Genomic DNA, 24,350 nt, shown 5'->3' with positions numbered 1-24,350 from the left:
GAGTAGCTGTACTGGGTGCCTTAGGGGCTTTGTTGTGGGGGCAAGATTTATCTACAGTTAGGTGTCCTGACCTCTTACAGTTATTACACCAGGCCTTTAAGGGATCAAAGTTCTTCCCCCTATAGGGTTGAGGCACATAGGGAGTAGTCTGGGTCCCACCCACCTGAACAGGTTTTTGGGGCCCTTTGGAAGACTCAGACTTTTTATCTTGGGGATTCTCACCACCTTTCCCCTGGGGAGGTTTTGTGACCACTTTTCTTTTGGTCACCCCCAGTGGTTGTCCTTGTCACCCTAGTCTTGACCCAGTGGTCTGCCTTCTTTCCCAATTCTTGGGGAGAAATTAGACCTAGGTCTACCAAATGCTGATGCAACTTTTCATTTGTGCAGTTACTCAATATATGTTCCTTCATGAGTAAATTGTACAATCCAGTAAAATCCTGCACACCATGTCCAGCTAACCAACCACCCAGTGTATTTACTGAGAAGTCTTCAAAATCAATCCAGGACTGGGTCGGGGTTTTGTGAGCCCCCCTGAATCTAATTCTATGCTCCTCAGTAGTGAAACCAAATCCCTCAATCAGAGCTTTCTTCATGAGGTCATAGGATCCTGCTTCTGGCCCAGAGAGGGTCAGAAGCCTGTCTCTGCAGTTACCAGAGAACAGTTCCCAAAGGAGTGCACCCCAGAGAGGTTTCTTTACTTTTCTGATGTCACAAGCCCTCTCAAAGGCTGTGAACCATTTGGTGATATCATCACCTTCCTCAAATTTAGGGACCATCCCCTTGGGGATTTTAAGGTCAGAAGTTTCCTCCCTATCCTTATTTTTATTATTGCTGCTACCATTGATGGGTGCTAACCCCATCTCTCTCCTTTCTTTTTCTAGAGCCAGGAGTCTGGACTCTAGCTCTAATCTTTTGGCCATCACCATGTTCAGATGGGTGGTCCTTAGCATACTCAGCCAAGAGCTCCTGGAGCCCTAGTTTGGTTGGATGCAGGCCCATTGGTAAATTTTTAAGTTTGCATAGGGACCTCAATTCCTTGAAAGACAAGTGTAAGTAAGGTGTGAGGTCGAGCTCCTCCACCAGGTCCATGTTATTATTTTCACTAATAGCTGAGTTTGTTTGAGTCATTCTAACCTGACAGTTCTAATCCTCTACCCTGACTATAGTGACTTATATTTTTCTAAACTTCTAATGGGACTTAAGCAATGCCCTAGCAAGACTTTTAGTAATTTTGGAAAAGACCAATCAGAATTCTAAAGGCAATTTTAAGAGTTCTGTCGTGTGATCAGATGGTAACCAAGTAGTCCAATAAATGCAAGTTTGTATCCCACCGCTGATCCACCAATGTGAGAAAGTGGCTCTGTATATACTGTTCCCAAATAGGTACAGGGTGTACAGAGTCCACAGTCCCCAGAGGTTTGGCAGAGGCTAAAGTTAGTTATAACCTTACTCTCTAAAGTGGTAGCTTGGTTGAGAAGTAAGGCAGTATCAGAGGACAGTGTAAAGCATTTGTTGTACACACTCAGTCAGCAAATGGTCTCACACACTCAATAACTGAACTCTAGGCCAATGGTTTATATATAGGAAATATATGCTTGTTTTATTTTAGAACCAACAATAGTTATTAAAATGTACTTTCTCAGAATGAGATGCTTTATATAAATACTTTTGCAATATGCAATTGACTTTTGTAAACAGTTATAAGTGGTTGCAATAGGCAACACAATTTTAAACACAATAATGCATTGAGTTCAATGTAAGTTTCAAGTTATTTGCAACAGATTACTTTTGGGATTACTTTTGGAATTCCAGGACTGGATCCTAGATTCAGTCCTGGGTCAGTACTTAGAATCAAGTGATAAAAGTCGACTTAATCACTGTGATGATTTTTAGACAATATTTAGCTATTTTAAAAGTTGATACTTAGAAAATATTTCATAGAAAACAGTCAATGATTCCCTATGGAAGAAAATTCAAGTTGCAGGTATAGTATGTTCTCGTTACTTTTGTAATCCAGTACTGGGCTCCTAGACTCAGTACTGGGACCTTTATCCAAAACAGGTAAGCAATTACGTTTTCAGAAGTTATACGATTTTTAAAGAATATTTAAAGTTTGCAGAAATTGACACAAGAAATTTCACAGAAAAACAGTCAATGATTTCCTATGGGAGAAAATTGGGTTACTGGTAAGTACAGTTGTAAGTATTTTTCAGAGTCAGTGCTGGGCACCAAGATCCAGCACTGGGAGCTCACCTAAGAGCAGGTGAGTATTTTCGTTTTCGTTACTCGGCTGATTTTTGGTGAATATTTTAAGATTTGAAAAGTCCACACTTAGAAGAAATTTCAGGAAAAATCCAGTCAATGTTACCCTATGAAGAACATTGAGTTATCGGTTTAAAGGTAAGTACTCGACTGGCAGAGTTGAGGTTCTGGGCATAGACTCAGGGGTCCCCCAGGGTCAGGGTACAGTTGGTTCACCCTCAGCGGCACTAGGGCGGCCGGGTGCAGAGAGAGTTAGGCCCAATGTTATCCTATGAGGGATAGGGGGGCCTTGGTTGGTGGCTGCTGACTAGCAGGCCACGCGGCTGTGGGAGCTGGGCTCCTGGTCACTTACTCAGGGCAAGTGGGGAAGTAGATGGGTGTAGAGGTTGCACTATGGGAAAAGGGGTGGGAAGATAAGTTAAAACAAAGTGTGCAGTGAGTACAAAGAATTGAAGTGGATAGATCAACTCTAGATTATCAACTGATATTACATTATTTGAATTAGAAATACATTAAGAAATATGGGGGAAAAAAACTGACAATTTTAATTTACAAAATACTTTTTCTTTTTTGTATTTTCTTTAAATAAATAAATATTCTTATTATCTAATTCTTCGTTGATACAAAAATTAATAATACACAAAGATGGTTTTCACAATGACTAAATTATCTAAATGATATACATGACTAGATACATGTACTTGCATGGAGCATCACCACATACATATATTTCCATAGGACAAAACAAAACCCTGTTTATGATGACTTTCTTCACATACATATATTTCCATAGGACAAAACAAAACCCTGTTTATGATGACTTTCTTCACAACGCGTTTCGGCTAAGCCTTCATCAGGTGTCCGCTCATTGTGGTTAACTGAATAGAAACAAATTAGTTTATTTGTAAAAAAACTCTTAATTATCTAGAGTTAATCAATGTTAAAACACATCTGATAAACTTTTAGCACACATTTACATATTTAACACAATTAATAGTGTTTGAGATTCCTACATTGTTGTCAGGCAATGAAGTCTAAGTGAACTATGGATTTAAACAATTACTAACAGAAAATTGTTATAAGACAAAAGAATAGAAGTGTGACTTTCATATATTGTAGAGGTTGCACTGCCAGGGCCACTCGGGCGGCTGGGTGCAGGGTGCTTTTGAGCCTTCGGGCGCTCAATTGATTTCAATGGCAAATCTCCGGTTTAGAAAAAGACTGCAAGCTTGGGGACGAGGATTCTTCAGGTGCCACCACCACTTCGAAAGGTAAGTTGGAGGATCGGTAGGCACCCCGGGATTGGGCACAGGGGGCCGCGGGGCGCCGGGGTGCCATTTGGTGTCGGGATATCTTACCCTCTGTTGATCGAGGTTGGGGGGGCACCTTGTTCTGAGGCTGCAGGCTTCTTCAGGAGTGTCGAGGGAGGTCCTTGGGTGCCGGACTCAGGGTCACAGTCGCCGTGGGGTCGTCCTCGTGGTCTTTGTTCACTCCGGCAGAGGCCAGGCTTGGCTAGTGCAGAGTTTGCTGGGTTCGCGGTTCCGGGCTGCTGCCAGGGATTAGAAGTAGATTTTGAGTAGAGCCTCTACTCATGGGAGTCCCAGGGGCTTAGAGTCAAAAGGTAGCCAGGTCCTCCGGGGTTTGTGAGGTTGCTGGCCACAAGAGATGCCGGGTTGGAGCAGGAGCAGGTTCGAGGGTCGACAGGCCGGTAGGGCTGGGACCAAAGCAGTTTGTGTCTTCCTCTTCTTAGCAGCTGCAGGGCAGGTCTTCTTTCTTCTAGCTCTTCTTCGGATTTTGGAATCTGGGGAAGGAAGGTTCAAGGTGCCCCTAAATACTAGATTTAGGGGCGTTACAGGTAGGTGAAGGGCAGGGACCAATGGGTCCCTGTCCTGGGGTGGGTACACCCCCTATACTGCCTCGCTCCTGTGGGAGGGGGGCAGTAGCCTAGTCCTGATTGGGTAGGGCTTCCCATCTTCAAGATGGCGAGAGCCCGGGGATGTGCTTCACCTCGCCTCCCCCACCTGAGGGGTGGGGTTGGCAGGCTGGCACATCCCCTGTCCTTATTTGGTGTTTCCGGCCAAGCTTCCCGCCAGAGTGGGGGGTTGCAGTGGCCTGGGGAAGCTCACAGAGGCGGCATGCCTTTGAAGCTTCCCCCTGCCCATCCTGGGGGAGGAGATTTAGCACCTCGCCCAGGATGTGCATTGTTGCAGGCCCAGGAGAGCAGGGGCTCTCCGACCCAGGGGTCCAGCAACATGTCTGCTGTGTGGCAGCCTACGCAGCCTCAGAACAGACGTGGATTGTAGGTTAGGTTTCAGGGGGCCTCTCTAAGGAGCCCTCTGTGGTACTTGGTACATTAAATCCCACACTGGCATCAGTGTGGATTTAATGTACTGAGCAGTTTGATACCAAACTTCTCAGGCTTCAGTGCTGCCATTATGGTGCTGTGGAGTTTGTATTTGACAAGCTCCCAGCACCATGTACTCTTAAATGGCAGCACTGCACTTACAGGGCCCAGGAATGGACCTGGGTACTGTAGGGGCACAGGGCTCCTGCCTCTGTGCCCACACCACTGGCATAGGGCACCCAGCTAGAGGGGTGGCTGATGTATGCCAGGGCAGTGTAGGTTGTGGGCATGGCACACAGGAATGTGTGCCATGTCGACTCTCTGTTTTGTCTTGTACCCAGACCCTCAGCCTGCCAGGGCAGTGTGTGGGTGTTAGGGTACAGGGCCTCTAAGGGTGGCACAATGAGTGCTGCAGCCCTAAAGGCCTTCCCTGGTCACAAGGCCCTGGGTACCTAGGGTACCACTTACCAGGGGCTGACATGTGGCCAGGGTTTGCCAATTTGGTTTTGAGGTTTTTGTTTAGGGAAGGAACATAGGCCCTTGGCACCTGATTGGCAGGAGTCCAGGGCACACGCAGTCAAAGTACATTCAGCAATTCAGCAAAAAGTGGGGGCATACCATGCAAGAAAGATGGCACTTTCTCACACAAGGCCAGCCATTGAGGAAGTTCCATATCAGTGCCGCAACCCTCCTAGGCCGCCACTTTACCAAACTGCAAGCTCCTCCTCCAGGGAAGAAATCTGAAGTGCTACCAATGGTGGGGTCCGCCAGCATACTCAGCACGGGGAAGGCAGACTCATTCCTGGGGTGCCCTAAGCACCTCCCTAAACTGCCATTACTGAGGTGGTGGCGGTGGAGGCACAGCTTTGCAGCTGTACCTGGTGGTGTTGAAGATTCAGCCTTATGCCTGTGGGGGTGGAGGCCTGACCTAGCACCAGAGTCTGATGATGGTGGAGGTGGTGTTGATGAAGGTGATGGTGGAGGTGGAGGCCTGTCCATGCAGCTCTAGCTGGTGGTGAAGTTCCAACCCTGCAGCTCTGTCTGGTCGTGGTGTTGATGAAGGTGATGATAGTGGTGGAAGACCCAGCCACGCAACTCTAGTTGGTGGTGAAGCTCCACCCCTTCAGCTGTGTCTGGTGGTGGTGTTGATGAAGGTGATGGTGGTGGAGGCCTGACCACACATCTCTAGCTGGTGATGAGGTTTTAACCCTGCAGCTGTGCCTGATGGTGGTGGTGGTGTTGATGAAAGTGCTGGTGGTGGTAGAGGCCCGGCTATACAGCACTAGCTGGTGGTGAAGTTCTAACCCTGCAGCTGTACCGGATGGTACTAGTGTTAATGATGAAGGTGATGGTACGAGGGAGAGGGCTGTCCACGCGGATGTAGCTGGTGGTGAAGTTCCAACCCTGCACCTGTGTCAGGTGGTGGTGTTCATGAAGGTGATGGTGGAGGGACAGGGCCGCCCACACAGCTCTAGCTAGTGCTGATGTTCCACCGCTGCAGCTGTGTCTGGTGGTGGTGTTAATGTGATGGGGGGAGAGGCCTGGCCACGCAGTTCTAGCTGGTGGTGAAGTTCCACCCGTGCAGCTGTACCTGGTGGTACTAGTGTTACTGATGAAGGTGATGGTGGAGGGAGAGGGCCGCCCACACAGTTCTAGCTTGTGCTGATGTTCCACGCCTGCAGCTGTGTCTGGTGGTGGTGTTAATTAATCTGATTGGGTGGTGGAGACCTGGCCACGCAGCTCTGGATGGTGCTGAAGTTCCACTCCTGCAGCTGCGTCTGGTGGTGGTGTTAATTAATGTGATGGGGTGGTGGAGGCCTGGCCACGCAGCTCTAGCTGATGGTGAAGTTCCACTCCTGCAGCTGTGTCTGGTGGTGGTGTTAATTAATGTGATGGGGTGGTGGAGGCCCGGCCATGCAGATCTAGCTGGTGGTTAAGCTCCACCCATACAGCTGTGTCTGGTGGCCAGTTAGCCTCTAATTATGGTGGGACCTTGAGCACTATTGCCCTGGCCTGCAAAGGATCAAAAGGTGAAATGTTGCTAGATTCCTGACAGAGCCAGCCAGCGAGCGCTCAGTTACCTTTCATGCAGAGTCTCCTGCCTCATTCCACATACAGACCCACTAAACAGCGGTGAGAACCACAGGTGACCAGTACCACAGGTGACCAGTACCATTGCTCCTAGCTATCAACACTGAAACTAGGTGGGATGGTCAAAGAAAATGGTGGCTGGGGAAGGGGCAAGTATCTCATGGCAAGTGGCAAACCTGCTCCTTTAAAATTCTGTTAGTCTGATGAGAGGAACAGCGATTCCTACATCAGGAGTGGTTTTGTTTTCGAAACACAAGTGAAAACTGACTGAATTATTTGTTTGTTTTGTTGAAGGTTGTGGCTGAAGACACAACATCTTCCCTTAGGAAACAGTTAAGTGAGGACAATACAGCCTTTAAACGCTTTGAAGCAAAGCAGCAGATGGACCATAAATAGGTCATTGAGCTATAAACATTTCCTTTGTCTTCTTTCTAGATCCATTGTTCCCACTGAACTTCCATTGGATCTTGTCTGTAGCAAGAGATGGTCAGTGATTCTAACGAGTCATTTACTAACGCCTAGTGCATGTAGGTGGTACAAAAAGGGGTGGTGATGGACGGAGTATCAGAACCAATCAAACACTCACACCCAGTCAGCAGATCTGGGTTTGATCCATCACCGTTCTTTAGCCCACTTTGCCACCCCAGTTCAGACATGGCCATATGCAAATCAGTCTGACCCTGTGCCTCATGGGAACAGTCCAGCCCGAACTGCCAAGCCATGCCTTCCCTGGACCGGAAACAAGCTTCCTAGGACCGGTTTCTGGCATTTCAGCCGTCTTCAGCCAGGCTTGCTTGAATCCAGTGGCAAAGTGAGCAAGGGACTCACGTCTGAGCCTACCCTGCCAACGTATGGCGAACAAAGAGGTACAAAAGGGGGTGGTGATGGACGGAGTATCAGAACCAATCAAACACTCACACCCAGTCAACAGATCTGGGTTTGATCCATCACCGTTCTTTAGCCCACTTTGCCACCCCAGTTCAGACATGGCCATATGCAAATCAGTCTGACCCTGTGCCTCATGGGAACAGTCCAGCCCGAACTGCCAAGCCATGCCTTCCCTGGACCGGAAACAAGCTTCCTAGGACCGGTTTCTGGCATTTCAGCCGTCTTCAGCCAGGCTTGCTTGAATCCAGTGGCAAAGTGAACAAGGGACTCACGTCTGAGCATACCCTGCCAACTTATGGCGAACAAAGGTGACAACACCTTCACTTTGTGAACTGGCATCAAAGGTAAGGTAGAGCATAAGGAGGTGACTGAAGTACAAGGAGATAGACCATAAGGAGGTGACTGAAGTACAAGTAGATAGACCATAAGGAGGTGACTGAAGTACAAGGAGATAGACTATAAGGAGGTGACTGAAGTACTAGGAGATAGACCATAAGGAGGTGACTGAAGCACAAGGAGATAGACCATAAGGAGGTGACTGAAGTAATAGGAGAAAGACCATAAGGAGGTGACTGAAGTACAAGGAGATAGACTATAAGGAGGTGACTGAAGTACAAGCAGACTGACCATGCAGAGGTGACTGAAGCACTAGGAGATAGATCATAAAGATGTGACTGAAGTACAAGGAGATAGACAATAATGAGGTGACTGAAGTACAAGGAGATAGACTATAAGGAGGTGACTGAAGTACAAGGAGATAGACCTTAAGGATGAGACTGAAGTAAAAGGAGATAGACCATAAGGAGGTGACTGAAGAACAAGGAGATAGACTATAAGGAGGTGACTGAAGTACAAGGAGATAGACCATATAGAGGTGACTGAAGTACAAGGAGATAGACCATGTAGAGGTGACTGAAGTACAAGGAGATAGACCATGTAGAGGTGACTGAAGTACGCGGAGATAGTTAATGTAGAGGTGACTGAAGTACACGGAGATAGACTATAAGGAGGTGACTGAAGTACAAGGAGATAGACTATAAGGAGGTGACTGATGTACCAGGAGATTGACAATAAGGAGGTGACTGAAGTACAAGGAGATAGACCATGTAGAGGTGACTGAAGTACACAGAGATAGACCATGTAGAGGTGACTGAAGTACAAGGAGATAGACTATGTAGAGGTGACTGAAGTATGCGGAGATAGACCATGTAGAGGTGACTGAAGTACGCGGAGATAGACCATGTAGAGGTGACTGAAGTACATGGAGATAGACTATAAGGAGGTGACTGAAGTACACAGAGATAGACTATAAGGAGGTGACTGAAGTACAAGGAGATAGACCATGTAGAGGTGACTGAAGTACACAGAGATAGACTATAAGGAGGTGACTGAAGTACAAGGAGATAGACCTTAAGGTGGTGACTGAAGTATAATGAGATAGACCATAAGGAGGTGACTGAAGTGCAAGGAGATAGACCATAAGGAGGTGAATGAAGTAAAAGGAGCTAGACCATAAGGAGTTGACTAAAGTAAAAGGAGATAGACCAGAAGGAGGTGACTAAAGTAAAAGGAGGTAGACCATAAGGAGGTGGCTAAAGTAATAGGAGATAGACCATAAGGAGGTGACTGAAGTACAAGCAGACTGACCATGAGGAGGTGACTGAAGCACCAAGGAGGTGACTGAGGTACAAGGAGATACACTATAAGGAGGTGACTGAAGTGCAAGGAGATAGATCATGTAGAGGTGACTGAAGTACACGGAGCTAGACTATAAGGAGGTGACTGAAGTACAAGGAGATAGACCATAAGGAGGTGACTGAAGTACAAGGAGATAGACTATAAGGAGGTGACTGAAGTACTAAGATTTACTCCACACTGCTCCATGGGTCTGTTGTCTCCACTGACCTTCCATCACTTCTAGGCAGCCTGTAGCAGCAGATGGCCAGGGAGCTTAACATACATTTACTTACATCAAAAAGTGGCAGCAAAGTGTGGAGGCCACAGTCACTCACCGATTCATCACTGAGGAGCTCCAGAATCCGTTTCACAGTCTGCGCTGAAAACTGATGCTGGCCACCTCTGGTTGAGCCCCATCTGTTGTCATCATCAGAAGCATCTGTGCCTTTTAAAGAGAGCACAACAGAAAAGTGAAGCGTGAAAAGGTGTGCAAGTGCACAAACATGTATTTATAGGTGTTTATTTTACCCCAGTGAACTCTAATAACATCTTATAAGCAGTAACACAGTGAGAATGCAGCTTCAGTAGCTGCTTTCAAGTGACCTCTTGGGCAACTGGCAACCCCCAAAGCTTTTAGCAGAACAGAAGAGTGTGTATGCCTCAGCTAGCATCATGGTCCATACTGGAGGCAGCAGCAGACGGTAGTAACTGGAGGGGCATGCAGGCTGCTAGCAGAGTCTGCAGAGGAGGAGGACCATGCAGAGACACACTCACAAACACCGCAAAAAGCCTGACCCAGCCTACAGTGCACATACGTGGCTGCCAGCTGCATGCACTCAAGGATGAAGTTACTCCTACTGCGCTGCTGATTGCCTGTACTAGACCTCTGTGGCCTGTCTCACGCCTGGCCTGGACATGCCAGTGCCGTCATAGAGAGACTTAAGCGAGCAAAGAGACTAAGCAGGAGCCAGGAACCCACACAACACAGCTCAGCAAGCCTGGGGGTCTGTGATGAGGACGGAACTGAGAGAGAGAGGGAGAGAGAGGAAGGGAGAGACAGAAAGAGAGAGAGGGAGATAAAAAGAGAGAGAGAGAGAGTGTGATGTGTTGTGGTACACACTCCTATCTGAGGCTGTGCTTAAGTATAAAATATAAAGGTGTGCTTACGGTGGAAGAGGGGAACATTTTGCATTACCCTGGCATTGATGAAACTGGAACATACATGTATTATTGCAGCCTTCTTGTAAACTGAGAAAATATATGCATCAATAGCATTGTGCAAATCTGTCAACTATGTCTCCTAGTAGAGGCTTCTGTGTAATTGCTGAGGTCAGGAAAGCGATGAGGGGAGGGATGGCCTTTATATAAAAAAACATTGGTAAGACCAATGATCGCGCCAGTCATTACCTCCTGATCGCATCACCTCTTCTGCCAGCTGACCGGCAGACTTCTTCTTCTGCTGCTGCCGCGACAATGGTCCAACGCTTTGCATAAACCACAGGTCTGGTGGAGCCCACGGAACACCCAGCTGCTGCTCATGGAGAGCGCGGTCAGCTTCCAGTGCTCGTTTCACCAATTCTTTTATCTCCTCCTCGTTCATCAGCCAGATGTCATGGAACTTCTTGGAATCCACCGCCTCAAAGTGCCTGGAAGCAGTGGGCCAAAGGAGATGGCAGGTAAGTCACACTCATCTCAAAGTAGCACAAAGAAAAGCTTTGAACCTAAGACACTAGAAAAAGTAAAAAGAGCTAGAAACAGCAAAGAAAGGAGTTGCACCTAAGACCATAGGAAGTTTACCTTCAAGCACCCCGACAGTACCCCTGCTTGTGGACCTTGGGATGATGGACATCTCTTCACTTGCAAAGCTAACACCACTCTGGACTGGATTAGACTCCAGGGCGGCCTTATTCAATGCCTTATCCCTCCTCAGTAGCCAAGCACTTGGTTTTTTTTTTTTAATTTTTTTTTAAAATTTTTATTTTCAAAATTTGTGCAGACAGACATCAGGAATCAGAGGACACGACAATGAGAATACTATCACAGCTTACATAGTGCGGCAGAGGAGGGGGGAGCAAATAAAAACAAATGGGTAATCAGATACTGTCAGTGCGGACATCAGAGTCAAACCAACGAAGTGCAACAATAGCTGTTCAAATGCGAGGCAGCCAAGGAGTTCCACGTCTAGAGGGATCCCTCCGCCCTCCATCCATCCGTCCACACCAACGACTTGGTTGGCTTGGAAATGTCTGTTGTGTGTTGGGGCAGGTAGGTCTGCCAGGCTCTGATCTCAGCTGGGGTCCTTACCATAGGACAGCATAGCAGGCCAAACCTGTATATAGAACATGGCTTCTGGGGATGATATCTTTAGCTACCAACCAAAGGAGCCTGACGTAATCCATACGTGTACACCCAACCTGGGCCAGACCTGGCTGAAGTGGAACCAGTGCTGGCCAGAGTTCTATACCTCGAGCTTAGGGTTAACATTTCTCCCCTAAGTATGCCACTGTGAGGACAAGAAGGCTAAACAAGCCGTGGAGAAATTTGGCGATACGGAGGGTAGGGGCCCTGACAGACCTGATAAAGTCTGATCATTCAAGACCAATTGTGTTTTCCACTTCATGGTTTCTACTGGCTGCCTGGAGAGTCAGGCAATGTTTTATTCTGGAATGAACACGTTCTTTAAATTGTAGTGTATGTGATGGAGTAGGTAAAGCAAAATTGTGTATACCTTCTCTATTTTGCATGAAAATACTAATTACGTAATCGACTTATATTATAATTTGAATTAACTGTTTGCAGTGTTATACTAACCAACCATTTGCATTTGGTAAACACCAATTACACGCGGGACTTATTGCTATTTGCTTGGCAGAATAACTCTAATAACAATTGTGGTACGCCTATTAACAGTAGTACGTGTGGTGATAGAATATTGCATGATTTATGTTGCTTTGGTGACGTTTGCGTTCCTGTTAGGACCGAATGGTGAGTTTTTATCGCTTTAAATGTCACTATAAGCTAGGAAAATACTAATACATAAAGGGATTAGTGAGGGTTTAACATTAGAATCTTCATTTCAGTGTATTCATTATTCTTTTGTGTTTGTTTTGCTTAAGTTGGCATTTGGGCCTACTAAACCATAACATTCAAAATGGAGTTCGGAAGTGGCCACCGTCTCGTGAGCGCGATGTCGACTGCGCAGACGCGGATGGCTTCGCAGATCTCCAAACACCCTCACGTCAGAGCACAGTGTTCCTGGTCAAGGATAGGAACATGGAGGACTACCAAACTTCAGTTAGTGAAAATCAACGCAGGAAACAATGAACTTCCACAACCAGGGAACAACAATGTTGCATGGTGATGACACGAACCGAGGAAGTGACCCAGCACTACTTTGGGAACCAAAGTCTCTGGGGAAAATTGGACGATGTTAAATTTTTCTTCAAATGGACCAATCAGAATATAGTATTGCCAAAGAAATGTTTCATGTTACCCAGAAATGTATTATAAAAAGGGAAGTAGAATAGGGAGGAGTTAGATCGATGACCGCACACCCCTACCGACCCCACAGATGAGCTAGATGCTTGCACGATTCCTGGTCCTTTGGAGATCTTTTGGACTGTGACGTGCTGAGCAAAGAGCTTTTCCGGACTTTGAGTCTTGGCCTGCTTTTATTGGGACAATTGAGCAGGACAATCGGTGTATGCAGAGCCAATTGAATTAGAAAAGACCCGATAGCAAGAATAGGTAAATATAAAATGTCATGCGATTTGTGTTGTATTGACAACATTTTAAAATTTGATTGACCAAAATGCTAATCATATGATTGCAAACAGGATTTAGATAAACAATAATTTGATTAACAGAAATTATGAGTTTGTGGTTTTCCATTAAGGGATTAGAGGATTCTGAAGCTTAAATGTGTTTTAGCTGGTTCTAAATCACCATCAACCAGTCCAACTAATTGGTCCGTCGACCAAGTGGTGGAGTGCCTTGATGTTAATGTTTGGATCCTATAGGTGGTGATGCAAATATGTATATTCTGCAATATAACTTTTCTTCCCTATAGGTAATAAGGTACCCCCCCCCCCCACATGTCCAGCGCATCATTCCTCCTGTGTGCAGACCTGTGAGAGAAACGTATGAGAGTTGGTGTCATGGGCCCAACCAATGAATGCATGTGTGAATGAGTTAGCGTGACGTCGGGTCTGTGACGCAGGGAGGATCTGTAAATTTTACCCCCCTTTTTCCCACGCTGGATCATATGCATGAGGTTTTTTTAAGTATTGAAAATCAGGTAATGTTGTACTCTTTAATATTTAACTTTTTAATTTGCATAGTGCATTGCTGATTCTTATGTCTCTTCTGTATAATGAGCTTTGTCCTGAGATAAACATGAACTTGAAAAAGGATTTGAAACAGCATTCTTTACATAAACATTGCTTCAATTGATCAGATCAGCATCACTGAAGCATGGCAACGACGGAAAGGGCAAAGCCAGGTGCAGTTGGCATCAAACAATGGTCCAGGGAAGACATGGCTTGGCAGTTCGGGCTGGACTGTTCCCATGAGGCACAGGGTCAGACTGATTTGCATATGGCCATCTCTGAACTGGGGTGGCAGAGTGGGGTAAAGAACGGTGATGGATTAAACCCAGATCAGTTGACTGGGGGTGAGTGCTTGCAATGTTCAACACTGCGTCCATCATTTCCTTTGGTTTTTGCTTTGTCTGCCATAAGTTGGCAGGGTATGCTCAGACGTGAGTCCCTTGCTCACTTTGCCACTGGATTCAAGCAAGCCTGGCTGAAGACGGCTGAAATGCCAGAAACCGGTCCTGGGAAGCTTGTTTCCGGTCCAGGGAAGACATGGCTTGGCAGTTCGGGCTGGACTGTTCCCATGAGGCACAGGGTCAGACTGATTTGCATATGGCCATGTCTGAACTGGGGTGGCAGAGTGGGCTAAAGAACGGTGATGGATTAAACCCAGATCAGTTGACTGGGGGTGAGTGCTTGCAATGTTCAACACTCCGTCCATCATTTCCTTTGGTTTTTGCTTTGTTCGCCATAAGTTGGCAGGGTATGCTCAGACGTGAGTCCCTTGCTCACTTTGCCACTGGATTCAAGCAAGCCTGGCTGAAGACGGCTGAAATGCCAGAAACCGGTCCTGGGAAGCTTGTTTCCGGTCCAGGGAAGACATGGCTTGGCAGTTCGGGCTGGACTGTTCCCATGAGGCACAGGGTCAGACTGATTTGCATATGGCCATGTCTGAACTGGGGTGGCAGAGTGGGCTAAAGAACGGTGATGGATTAAACCCAGATCAGTTGACTGGGGGTGAGTGCTTGCAATGTTCAACACTCCGTCCATCATTTCCTTTGGTTTTTGCTTTGTTCGCCATAAGTTGGCAGGGTATGCTCAGACGTGAGTCCCTTGCTCACTTTGCCACTGGATTCAAGCAAGCCTGGCTGAAGACGGCTGAAATGCCAGAAACCGGTCCTGGGAAGCGTGTTTCCGGTCCAGGGAAGACATGGCTTGGCAGTTCGGGCTGGACTGTTCCCATGAGGCACAGGGTCAGACTGATTTGCATATGGCCATGTCTGAACTGGGGTGGCAGAGTGGGCTAAAGAACGGTGATGGATTAAACCTAGATCAGTTGACTGGGGGTGAGTGCTTGCAATGTTCAACACTCCGTCCATCATTTCATTTTGTTTTTGCTTTGTTCGCCATAAGTTGGCAGGGTATGCTCAGACGTGAGTCCCTTGCTCACTTTGCCACTGGATTCAAGCAAGCCTGGCTAAAGACGGCTGAAATGCCAGAAACCGGTCCTGGGAAGCTTGTTTCCGGTCCAGGGAAGACATGGCTTGGCAGTTCGGGCTGGACTGTTCCCATGAGGCACAGGGTCAGACTGATTTGCATATGGCCATGTCTGAACTGGGGTGGCAGAGTGGGCTAAAGAACGGTAATGGATTAAACCCAGATCAGTTGACTGGGGGTGAGTGCTTGCAATGTTCAACACTCCGTCCATCATTTCCTTTGGTTTTTGCTTTGTTCGCAATAAGTTGGCAGGGTATGCTCAGACGTGAGTCCCTTGCTCACTTTGTCACTGGATTCAAGCAAGCCTGGCTGAAATGCCAGAAACCGGTCCTGGGAAGCTTGTTTCCGGTCCAGAGAAGACATGGCTTGGCAGTTCGGGCTGGACTGTTCCCATGAGGCACAGGGTCAGACTGATTTGCATATGGCCATGTCTGAACTGGGGTGGCAGAGTGGGCTAAAGAACGGTGATGGATTAAACCCAGATCAGTTGACTGGGGGTGAGTGCTTGCAATGTTCAACACTCCGTCCATCATTTCCTTTGGTTTTTCCTTTGTTCGCCATAAGTTGTCAGGGTATGCTCAGACGTGAGTCCCTTCCTCACTTTGCCACTGGATTCAAGCAAGCCTGGCTGAAGACGGCTGAAATGCCAGAAACCGGTCCTGGGAAGCATGTTTCCGGTCCAGGGAAGAAATGGCTTGGCAGTTCGGGCTGGACTGTTCCCATGAGGCACAGCGTCAGACTGATTTGCATATGGCCATGTCTGAACTGGGGTGGCAGAGTGGGCTAAAGAACGGTGATGGATTAAACCCAGATCAGTTGACTGGGGGTGAGTGCTTGCAATGTTCAACACTCCGTCCATCATTTCCTTTGGTTTTTGCTTTGTTCGCCATAAGTTGGCAGGGTATGCTCAGACGTGAGTCCCTTGCTCACTTTGCCACTGGATTCAAGCAAGCCTGGCTAAAGACAGCTGAAATGCCAGAAACCGGTCCTGGGAAGCTTGTTTCCGGTCCAGGGAAGACATGGCTTGGCAGTTCGGGCTGGACTGTTCCCATGAGGCACAGGGTCAGACTGATTTGCATATGGCCATGTCTGAACTGGGGTGGCAGAGTGGGCTAAAGAACGGTGATGGATTAAACCCAGATCAGTTGACTGGGGGTGAGTGCTTGCAATGTTCAACACTCCGTCCATCATTTCCTTTGGTTTTTGCTTTGTTCGCAATAAGTTGGCAGGGTATGCTCAGACGTGAGTCCCTTGCTCACTTTGTCACTGGATTCAAGCAAGCCTGGCTGAAATGCCAGAAACCGGTCCTGGGAAGCTTGTTTCCGGTCCAGAGAAGACATGGCTTGGCAGTTCGGGCTGGACTGTTCCCATGAGGCACAGGGTCAGACTGATTTGCATATGGCCTTGTCTGAACTGGGGTGGCAGAGTGGGCTAAAGAACGGTAATGGATTAAACCCAGATCAGTTGACTGGGGGTGAGTGCTTGCAATGTTCAACACTCCGTCCATCATTTCCTTTGGTTTTTGCTTTGTTCGCCATAAGCTGGCAGGGTATGCTCAGACGTGAGTCCCTTCCTCACTTTGCCACTGGATTCAAGCAAGCCTGGCTGAAGACGGCTGAAATGCCAGAAACCGGTCCTGGGAAGCTTGTTTCCGGTCCAGGGAAGACATGGCTTGGCAGTTCGGGCTGGACTGTTCCCATGAGGCACAGGGTCAGACTGATTTGCATATGGCCATGTCTGAACTGGGGTGGCAGAGTGGGCTAAAGAACGGTGATGGATTAAACCCAGATCAGTTGACTGGGGGTGAGTGCTTGCAATGTTCAACACTCCGTCCATCATTTCCTTTGGTTTTTGCTTTGTTCGCCATAAGTTGGCAGGGTATGCTCAGATGTGAGTCCCTTGCTCACTTTGCCACTGGATTCAAGCAAGCCTGGCTGAAGACGGCTGAAATGCCCGAAACCGGTCCTGGGAAGCTTGTTTCCGGTCCAGGGAAGACATGGCTTGGCAGTTCGGGCTGGACTGTTCCCATGAGGCACAGGGTCAGACTGATTTGCATATGGCTATGTCTGAACTGGGGTGGCAGAGTGGGCTAAAGAATGGTGATGGATTAAACCCAGATCAGTTGACTGGGGGTGAGTGCTTGCAATGTTCAACACTCCGTCCATCATTTCCTTTGGTTTTTGCTTTGTTCGCCATAAGTTGGCAGGGTATGCTCAGATGTGAGTCCCTTGCTCACTTTGCCACTGGATTCAAGCAAGCCTGGCTGAAGACGGCTGAAATGCCAGAAACCAGTCCTGGGAAGCTTGTTTCCGGTCCAGGGAAGACATGGCTTGGCAGTTCGGGCTGGACTGTTCCCATGAGGCACAGGGTCAGACTGATTTGCATATGGCCATGTCTGAACTGGGGTGGCAGAGTGGGCTAAAGAACGGTGATGGATTAAACCCAGATCAGTTGACTGGGGGTGAGTGCTTGCAATGTTCAACACTCCGTCCATCATTTCCTTTGGTTTTTGCTTTGTTCGCCATAAGTTGGCAGGGTATGCTCAGACGTGAGTCCCTTACTCACTTTGCCACTGGATTCAAGCAAGCATGGCTGAAGACGGCTGAAATGCCAGAAACCGGTCCTGGGAAGACATGGCTTGGCAGTTGGGTTGGACTGTTCCCATGAGGCACAGGGTCAGACTGATTTGCATATGGCTATGTCTGAACTGGGGTGGCAGAGTGGGCTAAAGAACGGTGATGGATTAAACCCAGATCAGTTGACTGTGGGTGAGTGCTTGCAATGTTCAACACTCCGTCCATCATTTCCTTTGGTTTTTGCTTTGTTCGCCATAAGTTGGCAGGGTATGCTCAGACGTGAGTCCCTTGCTCACTTTGCCACTGGATTCAAGCAAACCTGGCTGAAGACGGCTGAAATGCCAGAAACCAGTCCTGGGAAGCTTGTTTCTGGTCCAGGGAAGACATGGCTTGGCAGTTCGGGCTGGACTGTTCCCATGAGGCACAGGGTCAGACTGATTTGCATATGGCCATGTCTGAACTGGGGTGGCAGAGTGGGCTAAAGAACGGTGATGGATTAAACCCAGATCAGTTGACTGGGGGTGAGTGCTTGCAATGTTCAACACTCCGTCCATCATTTCCTTTGGTTTTTGCTTTGTTTGCCATAAGTTGGCAGGGTATGCTCAGACGTGAGTCCCTTCCTCACTTTGCCACTGGATTCAAGCAAGCCTGGCTGAAGACGGCTGAAATGCCAGAAACCGGTCCTGGGAAGCATGTTTCCGGTCCAGGGAAGACATGGCTTGGCAGTTCGAGCTGGACTGTTCCCATGAGGCACAGCGTCAGACTGATTTGCATATGGCCATGTCTGAACTGGGGTGGCAGAGTGGGCTAAAGAACGGTGATGGATTAAACCCAGATCAGTTGACTGGGGGTGAGTGCTTGCAATGTTCAACACTCCGTCCATCATTTCCTTTGGTTTTTGCTTTGTTCGCCATAAGTTGGCAGGGTATGCTCAGACGTGAGTCCCTTGCTCACTTTGCCACTGGATTCAACCAGCCTGGCTGAAGACGGCTGAAATGCCAGAAACTGGTCCTGGGAAGCTTGTTTCCGGTCCAGGGAAGACATGGCTTGGCAGTTCGGGCTGGACTGTTCCCATGAGGCACAGGGTCAGACTGATTTGCATATGGCCATGTCTGAACTGGGGTGGCAGAGTGGGCTAAAGAACGGTGATGGATTAAACCCAGATCAGTTGACTGGGGGTGAGTGCTTGCAATGTTCAACACTCCGTCCATCATTTCCTTTGGTTTTTGCTTTGTTCGCCATAAGTTGGCAGGGTATGCTCAGACGTGAGTCCCTTCCTCACTTTGCCACTGGATTCAAGCAAGCCTGGCTGAAGACGGCTGAAATGCCAGAAACCGGTCCTGGGAAGCTTATTTCCGGTCCAGGGAAGACATGGCTTGGCAGTTCGGGCTGGACTGTTCCCATGAGGCACAGGGTCAGACTGATTTGCATATGGCCATGTCTGAACTGGGGTGGCAGAGTGGGCTAAAGAACGGTGATGGATTAAACCCAGATCAGTTGACTGGGGGTGAGTGCTTGCAATGTTCAACACTCCGTCCATCATTTCCTTTGGTTTTTGCTTTGTTCGCCATAAGTTGGCAGGGTATGCTCAGACGTGAGTCCCTTGCTCACTTTGCCACTGGATTCAAGCAAGCCTGGCTGAAGACGGCTGAAATGCCAGAAACCGGTCCTGGGAAGCATGTTTCCGGTCCAGGGAAGACATGGCTTGGCAGTTCGGGCTGGACTGTTCCCATGAGGCACAGGGTCAGACTGATTTGCATATGGCCATGTCTGAACTGGGGTGGCAGAGTGGGCTAAAGAACGGTGATGGATTAAACCCAGATCAGTTGACTGGGGGTGAGTGCTTGCAATGTTCAACACTCCGTCCATCATTTCCTTTGGTTTTTGCTTTGTTCGCCATAAGTTGGCAGGGTATGCTCAGACGCGAGTCCCTTGCTCACTTTGCCACTGGATTCAAGCAGGCCTGGCTGAAGACGGCTGAAATGCCAGAAACCGGTCCTGGGAAGCTTTTTTCCGGTCCAGGGAAGACATGGCTTGGCAGTTCGGACTGGACTGTTCCCATGAGGCACAGGGTCAGACTGATTTGCATATGGCCATGTCTGAACTGGGGTCGCAGAGTGGGCTAAAGAACGGTGATGGATTAAACCCAGATCAGTTGACTGGGGGTGAGTGCTTGCAATGTTCAACACTCGGTCCATCATTTCCTTTGGTTTTTGCTTTGTTCGCCATAAGTTGGCAGGGTATGCTCAGACGTGAGTCCCTTGCTCACTTTGCCACTGGATTCAAGCAAGCCTGGCTGAAGACGGCTGAAATGCCAGAAACCGGTCCTGGGAAGCTTGTTTCCGGTCCAGGGAAGACATGGCTTGGCAGTTCGGGCTGGACTGTTCCCAATAGGCACAGGGTCAGACTAATTTGCATATGGCCATGTCTGAACTGGGGTGGCAGAGTGGGCTAAAGAACGGTGATGGATTAAACCCAGATCAGTTGACTGGGGGTGAGTGCTTGCAATGTTCAACACTCCGTCCATCATTTCCTTTGGTTTTTGCTTTGTTCGCCATAAGTTGGCAGGGTATGCTCACACGTGAGTCCATTGCTCACTTTGCCACTGGATTCAAGCAAGCCTGGCTGAAGACGGCTGAAATGCCAGAAACCGGTCCTGGGAAGCTTGTTTCCGGTCCAGGGAAGACATGGCTTGGCAGTTCGGGCTGGACTGTTCCCATGAGGCACAGGGTCAGACTGATTTGCATATGGCCATGTCTGAACTAGGGTGGAAGAGTGGGCTAAAGAACGGTGATGGATTAAACCCAGATCAGTTGACTGGGGGTGAGTGCTTGCAATGTTCAACACTCCGTCCATCATTTCCTTTGGTTTTTGCTTTGTTCGCCATAAGTTGGCAGGGTATGCTCAGACGTGAGTCCCTTGCTCACTTTGCCACTGGATTCAAGCAAGCCTGGCTGAAGACGGCTGAAATGCCAGAAACCGGTCCTGGGAAGCTTGTTTCCGGTCCAGGGAAGACATGGCTTGGCAGTTCGGGCTGGACTGTTCCCATGAGGCACAGGGTCAGACTGATTTGCATATGGCCATGTCTGAACTAGGGTGGAAGAGTGGGCTAAAGAACGGTGATGGATTAAACCCAGATCAGTTGACTGGGGGTGAGTGCTTGCAATGTTCAACACTCCGTCCATCATTTCCTTTGGTTTTTGCTTTGTTCGCCATAAGTTGGCAGGGTATGCTCACACGTGAGTCCATTGCTCACTTTGCCACTGGATTCAACCAGCCTGGCTGAAGACGGCTGAAATGCCAGAAACCGGTCCTGGGAAGCTTGTTTCCGGTCCAGGGAAGACATGGCTTGGCAGTTCGGGCTGGACTGTTCCCATGAGGCACAGGGTCAGACTGATTTGCATATGGCCATGTCTGAACTGGGGTGGCAGAGTGGGCTAAAGAACGGTGATGGATTAAACCCAGATCAGTTGACTGGGGGTGAGTGCTTGCAATGTTCAACACTCCGTCCATCATTTCCTTTGGTTTTTGCTTTGTTCGCCATAAGTTGGCAGGGTACGCTCAGACGTGAGTCCCTTGCTCACTTTGCCACTGGATTCAAGCAAGCCTGGCTGAAGACGGCTGAAATGCCAGAAACCGGTCCTGGGAAGCTTGTTTCCGGTCCAGGGAAGACATGGCTTGGCAGTTCGGGCTGGACTGTTCCCATGAGGCACAGGGTCAGACGGATTTGCATATGGCCATGTCTGAACTGGGGTGGCAGAGTGGGCTAAAGAACGGTGATGGATTAAACCCAGATCAGTTGACTGGGGGTGAGTGCTTGCAATGTTCAACACTCCGTCCATCATTTCCTTTGGTTTTTTGCTTTGTTCGCCATAAGTTGGCAGGGTATGCTCAGACGTGAGTCCCTTGCTCACTTTGCCACTGGATTCAAGCAAGCCTGGCTGAAGATGGCTGAAATTCCAGAAACCGGTACTGGGAAGCTTGTTTCCGGCCCAGGGAAGACATGGCTTGGCAGTTCGGGCTGGACTGTTCCCATGAGGCACAGGGTCAGACTGATTTGCATATGGCCATGTCTGAACTGGGGTGGCAGAGTGGGCTAAAGAACGGTGATGGATTAAACCCAGATCAGTTGACTGGGGGTGAGTGCTTGCAATGTTCAACACTCCGTCCATCATTTCCTTTGGTTTTTGCTTTGTTCGCCATTAGTTGGCAGGGTATGCTCAGACGTGAGTCCCTTGCTCACTTTGCCACTGGATTCAAGCAAGCCTGGCTGAAGACGGCTGAAATGCCAGAAACCGGTCCTGGGAAGCTTGTTTCCGGTCCAGGGAAGACATGGCTTGGCAGTTCGGGCTGGACTGTTCCCATGAGGCACAGGGTCAGACTGATTTGCATATGGCCATGTCTGAACTGGGGTGGCAGAGTGGGCTAAAGAACGGTGATGGATTAAACCCAGATCAGTTGACTGGGGGTGAGTGCTTGCAATGTTCAACACTCCGTCCATCATTTCCTTTGGTTTTTGCTTTGTTCGCCATAAGTTGGCAGGGTATGCTCAGACGTGAGTCCCTTGCTCACTTTGCCACTGGATTCAACCAGCCTGGCTGAAGACGGCTGAAATGCCAGAAACTGGTCCTGGGAAGCTTGTTTCCGGTCCAGGGAAGACATGGCTTTGCAGTTCGGGCTGGACTGTTCCCATGAGGCACAGGGTCAGACTGATTTGCATATGGCCATGTCTGAACTGGGGTGGCAGAGTGGGCTAAAGAACGGTGATGGATTAAACCCAGATCAGTTGACTGGGGGTGAGTGCTTGCAATGTTCAACACTCAGTCCATCATTTCCTTTGGTTTTTGCTTTGTTCGCCATAAGTTGGCAGGGTATGCTCAGACGTGAGTCCCTTGCTCACTTTGCCACTGGATTCAAGCAAGCCTGGCTAAAGACGGCTGAAATGCCAGAAACCGGTCCTGGGAAGCTTGTTTCCGGTCCAGGGAAGACATGGCTTGGCAGTTTGGGCTGGACTGTTCCCATTAGGCACAGGGTCAGACTGATTTGCATATGGCCATGTCTGAACTGGGGTGGCAGAGTGGGCTAAAGAACGGTGATGGATTAAACCCAGATCAGTTGACTGGGGGTGAGTGCTTGCAATGTTCAACACTCCGTCCATCATTTCCTTTGGTTTTTGCTTTGTTCGCCATAAATTGGCAGGGTATGCTCAGACGTGAGTCCCTTGCTCACTTTGCCACTGGATTCAAGCAAGCCTGGCTGAAGACGGCTGAAATGCCAGAAACCGGTCCTGGGAAGCTTGTTTCCGGTCCAGGGAAGACATGGCTTGGCAGTTCGGGCTGGACTGTTCCCATGAGGCACAGGGTCAGACGGATTTGCATATGGCCATGTCTGAACTGGGGTGGCAGAGTGGGCTAAAGAACGGTGATGGATTAAACCCAGATCAGTTGACTGGGGGTGAGTGCTTGCAATGTTCAACACTCCGTCCATCATTTCCTTTGGTTTTTGCTTTGTTCGCCATAAGTTGGCAGGGTATGCTCAGACGTGAGTCCCTTGCTCACTTTGCCACTGGATTCAAGCAAGCCTGGCTGAAGACGGCTGAAATTCCAGAAACCGGTACTGGGAAGCTTGTTTCCGGCCCAGGGAAGACATGGCTTGGCAGTTCGGGCTGGACTGTTCCCATGAGGCACAGGGTCAGACTGATTTGCATATGGCCATGTCTGAACTGGGGTGGCAGAGTGGGCTAAAGAACGGTGATGGATTAAACCCAGATCAGTTGACTGGGGGTGAGTGCTTGCAATGTTCAACACTCCGTCCATCATTTCCTTTGGTTTTTGCTTTGTTCGCCATTAGTTGGCAGGGTATGCTCAGACGTGAGTCCCTTGCTCACTTTGCCACTGGATTCAAGCAAGCCTGGCTGAAGACGGCTGAAATGCCAGAAACCGGTCCTGGGAAGCTTGTTTCCGGTCCAGGGAAGACATGGCTTGGCAGTTCGGGCTGGACTGTTCCCATGAGGCACAGGGTCAGACTGATTTGCATATGGCCATGTCTGAACTGGGGTGGCAGAGTGGGCTAAAGAACGGTGATGGATTAAACCCAGATCAGTTGACTGGGGGTGAGTGCTTGCAATGTTCAACACTCCGTCCATCATTTCCTTTGGTTTTTGCTTTGTTCGCCATAAGTTGGCAGGGTATGCTCAGACGTGAGTCCCTTGCTCACTTTGCCACTGGATTCAACCAGCCTGGCTGAAGACGGCTGAAATGCCAGAAACTGGTCCTGGGAAGCTTGTTTCCGGTCCAGGGAAGACATGGATTTGCAGTTCGGGCTGGACTGTTCCCATGAGGCACAGGGTCAGACTGATTTGCATATGGCCATGTCTGAACTGGGGTGGCAGAGTGGGCTAAAGAACGGTGATGGATTAAACCCAGATCAGTTGACTGGGGGTGAGTGCTTGCAATGTTCAACACTCCGTCCATCATTTCCTTTGGTTTTTGCTTTGTTCGCCATAAGTTGGCAGGGTATGCTCAGACGTGAGTCCCTTGCTCACTTTGCCACTGGATTCAAGCAAGCCTGGCTGAAGACAGCTGAAATGCCAGAAACCGGTCCTGGGAAGCTTGTTTCCGGTCCAGGGAAGACATGGCTTGGCAGTTCGGGCTGGACTGTTCCCATGAGGCGCAGGGTCAGACTGATTTGCATATGGCCATG

The 24,350-nt window shown here is 48.7% G+C and overlaps 1 protein-coding gene across 2 annotated transcripts in view; it reads right to left on the bottom strand.

The window, feature by feature from the left end:
• LOC146830123 (dynein regulatory complex protein 1-like) overlaps positions 1–24,350 on the bottom strand; it is a 236,881-nt gene that overhangs the window by 81,797 nt on the left and 130,734 nt on the right. For both annotated transcript variants that reach the window (XM_085604350.1, XM_085604351.1), the window contains exons 10-11: positions 10,670–10,908; positions 9,598–9,707 (exon numbers count right to left, since the gene is read on the bottom strand). In XM_085604350.1, the coding sequence (XP_085460476.1) occupies positions 9,598–9,707; positions 10,670–10,908 (349 nt within the window). The remainder of the gene's footprint in view (positions 1–9,597; positions 9,708–10,669; positions 10,909–24,350) is intronic.

This window comes from Triturus cristatus, chromosome 5_1 (genome assembly GCF_964204655.1).
Source record: "Triturus cristatus chromosome 5_1, aTriCri1.1, whole genome shotgun sequence".
Taxonomy (NCBI): Eukaryota; Metazoa; Chordata; class Amphibia; order Caudata; family Salamandridae; genus Triturus; species Triturus cristatus.
Note: the sequence above shows the minus strand (reverse complement) of the source record. Positions and strands in the feature narration are given on the sequence as shown.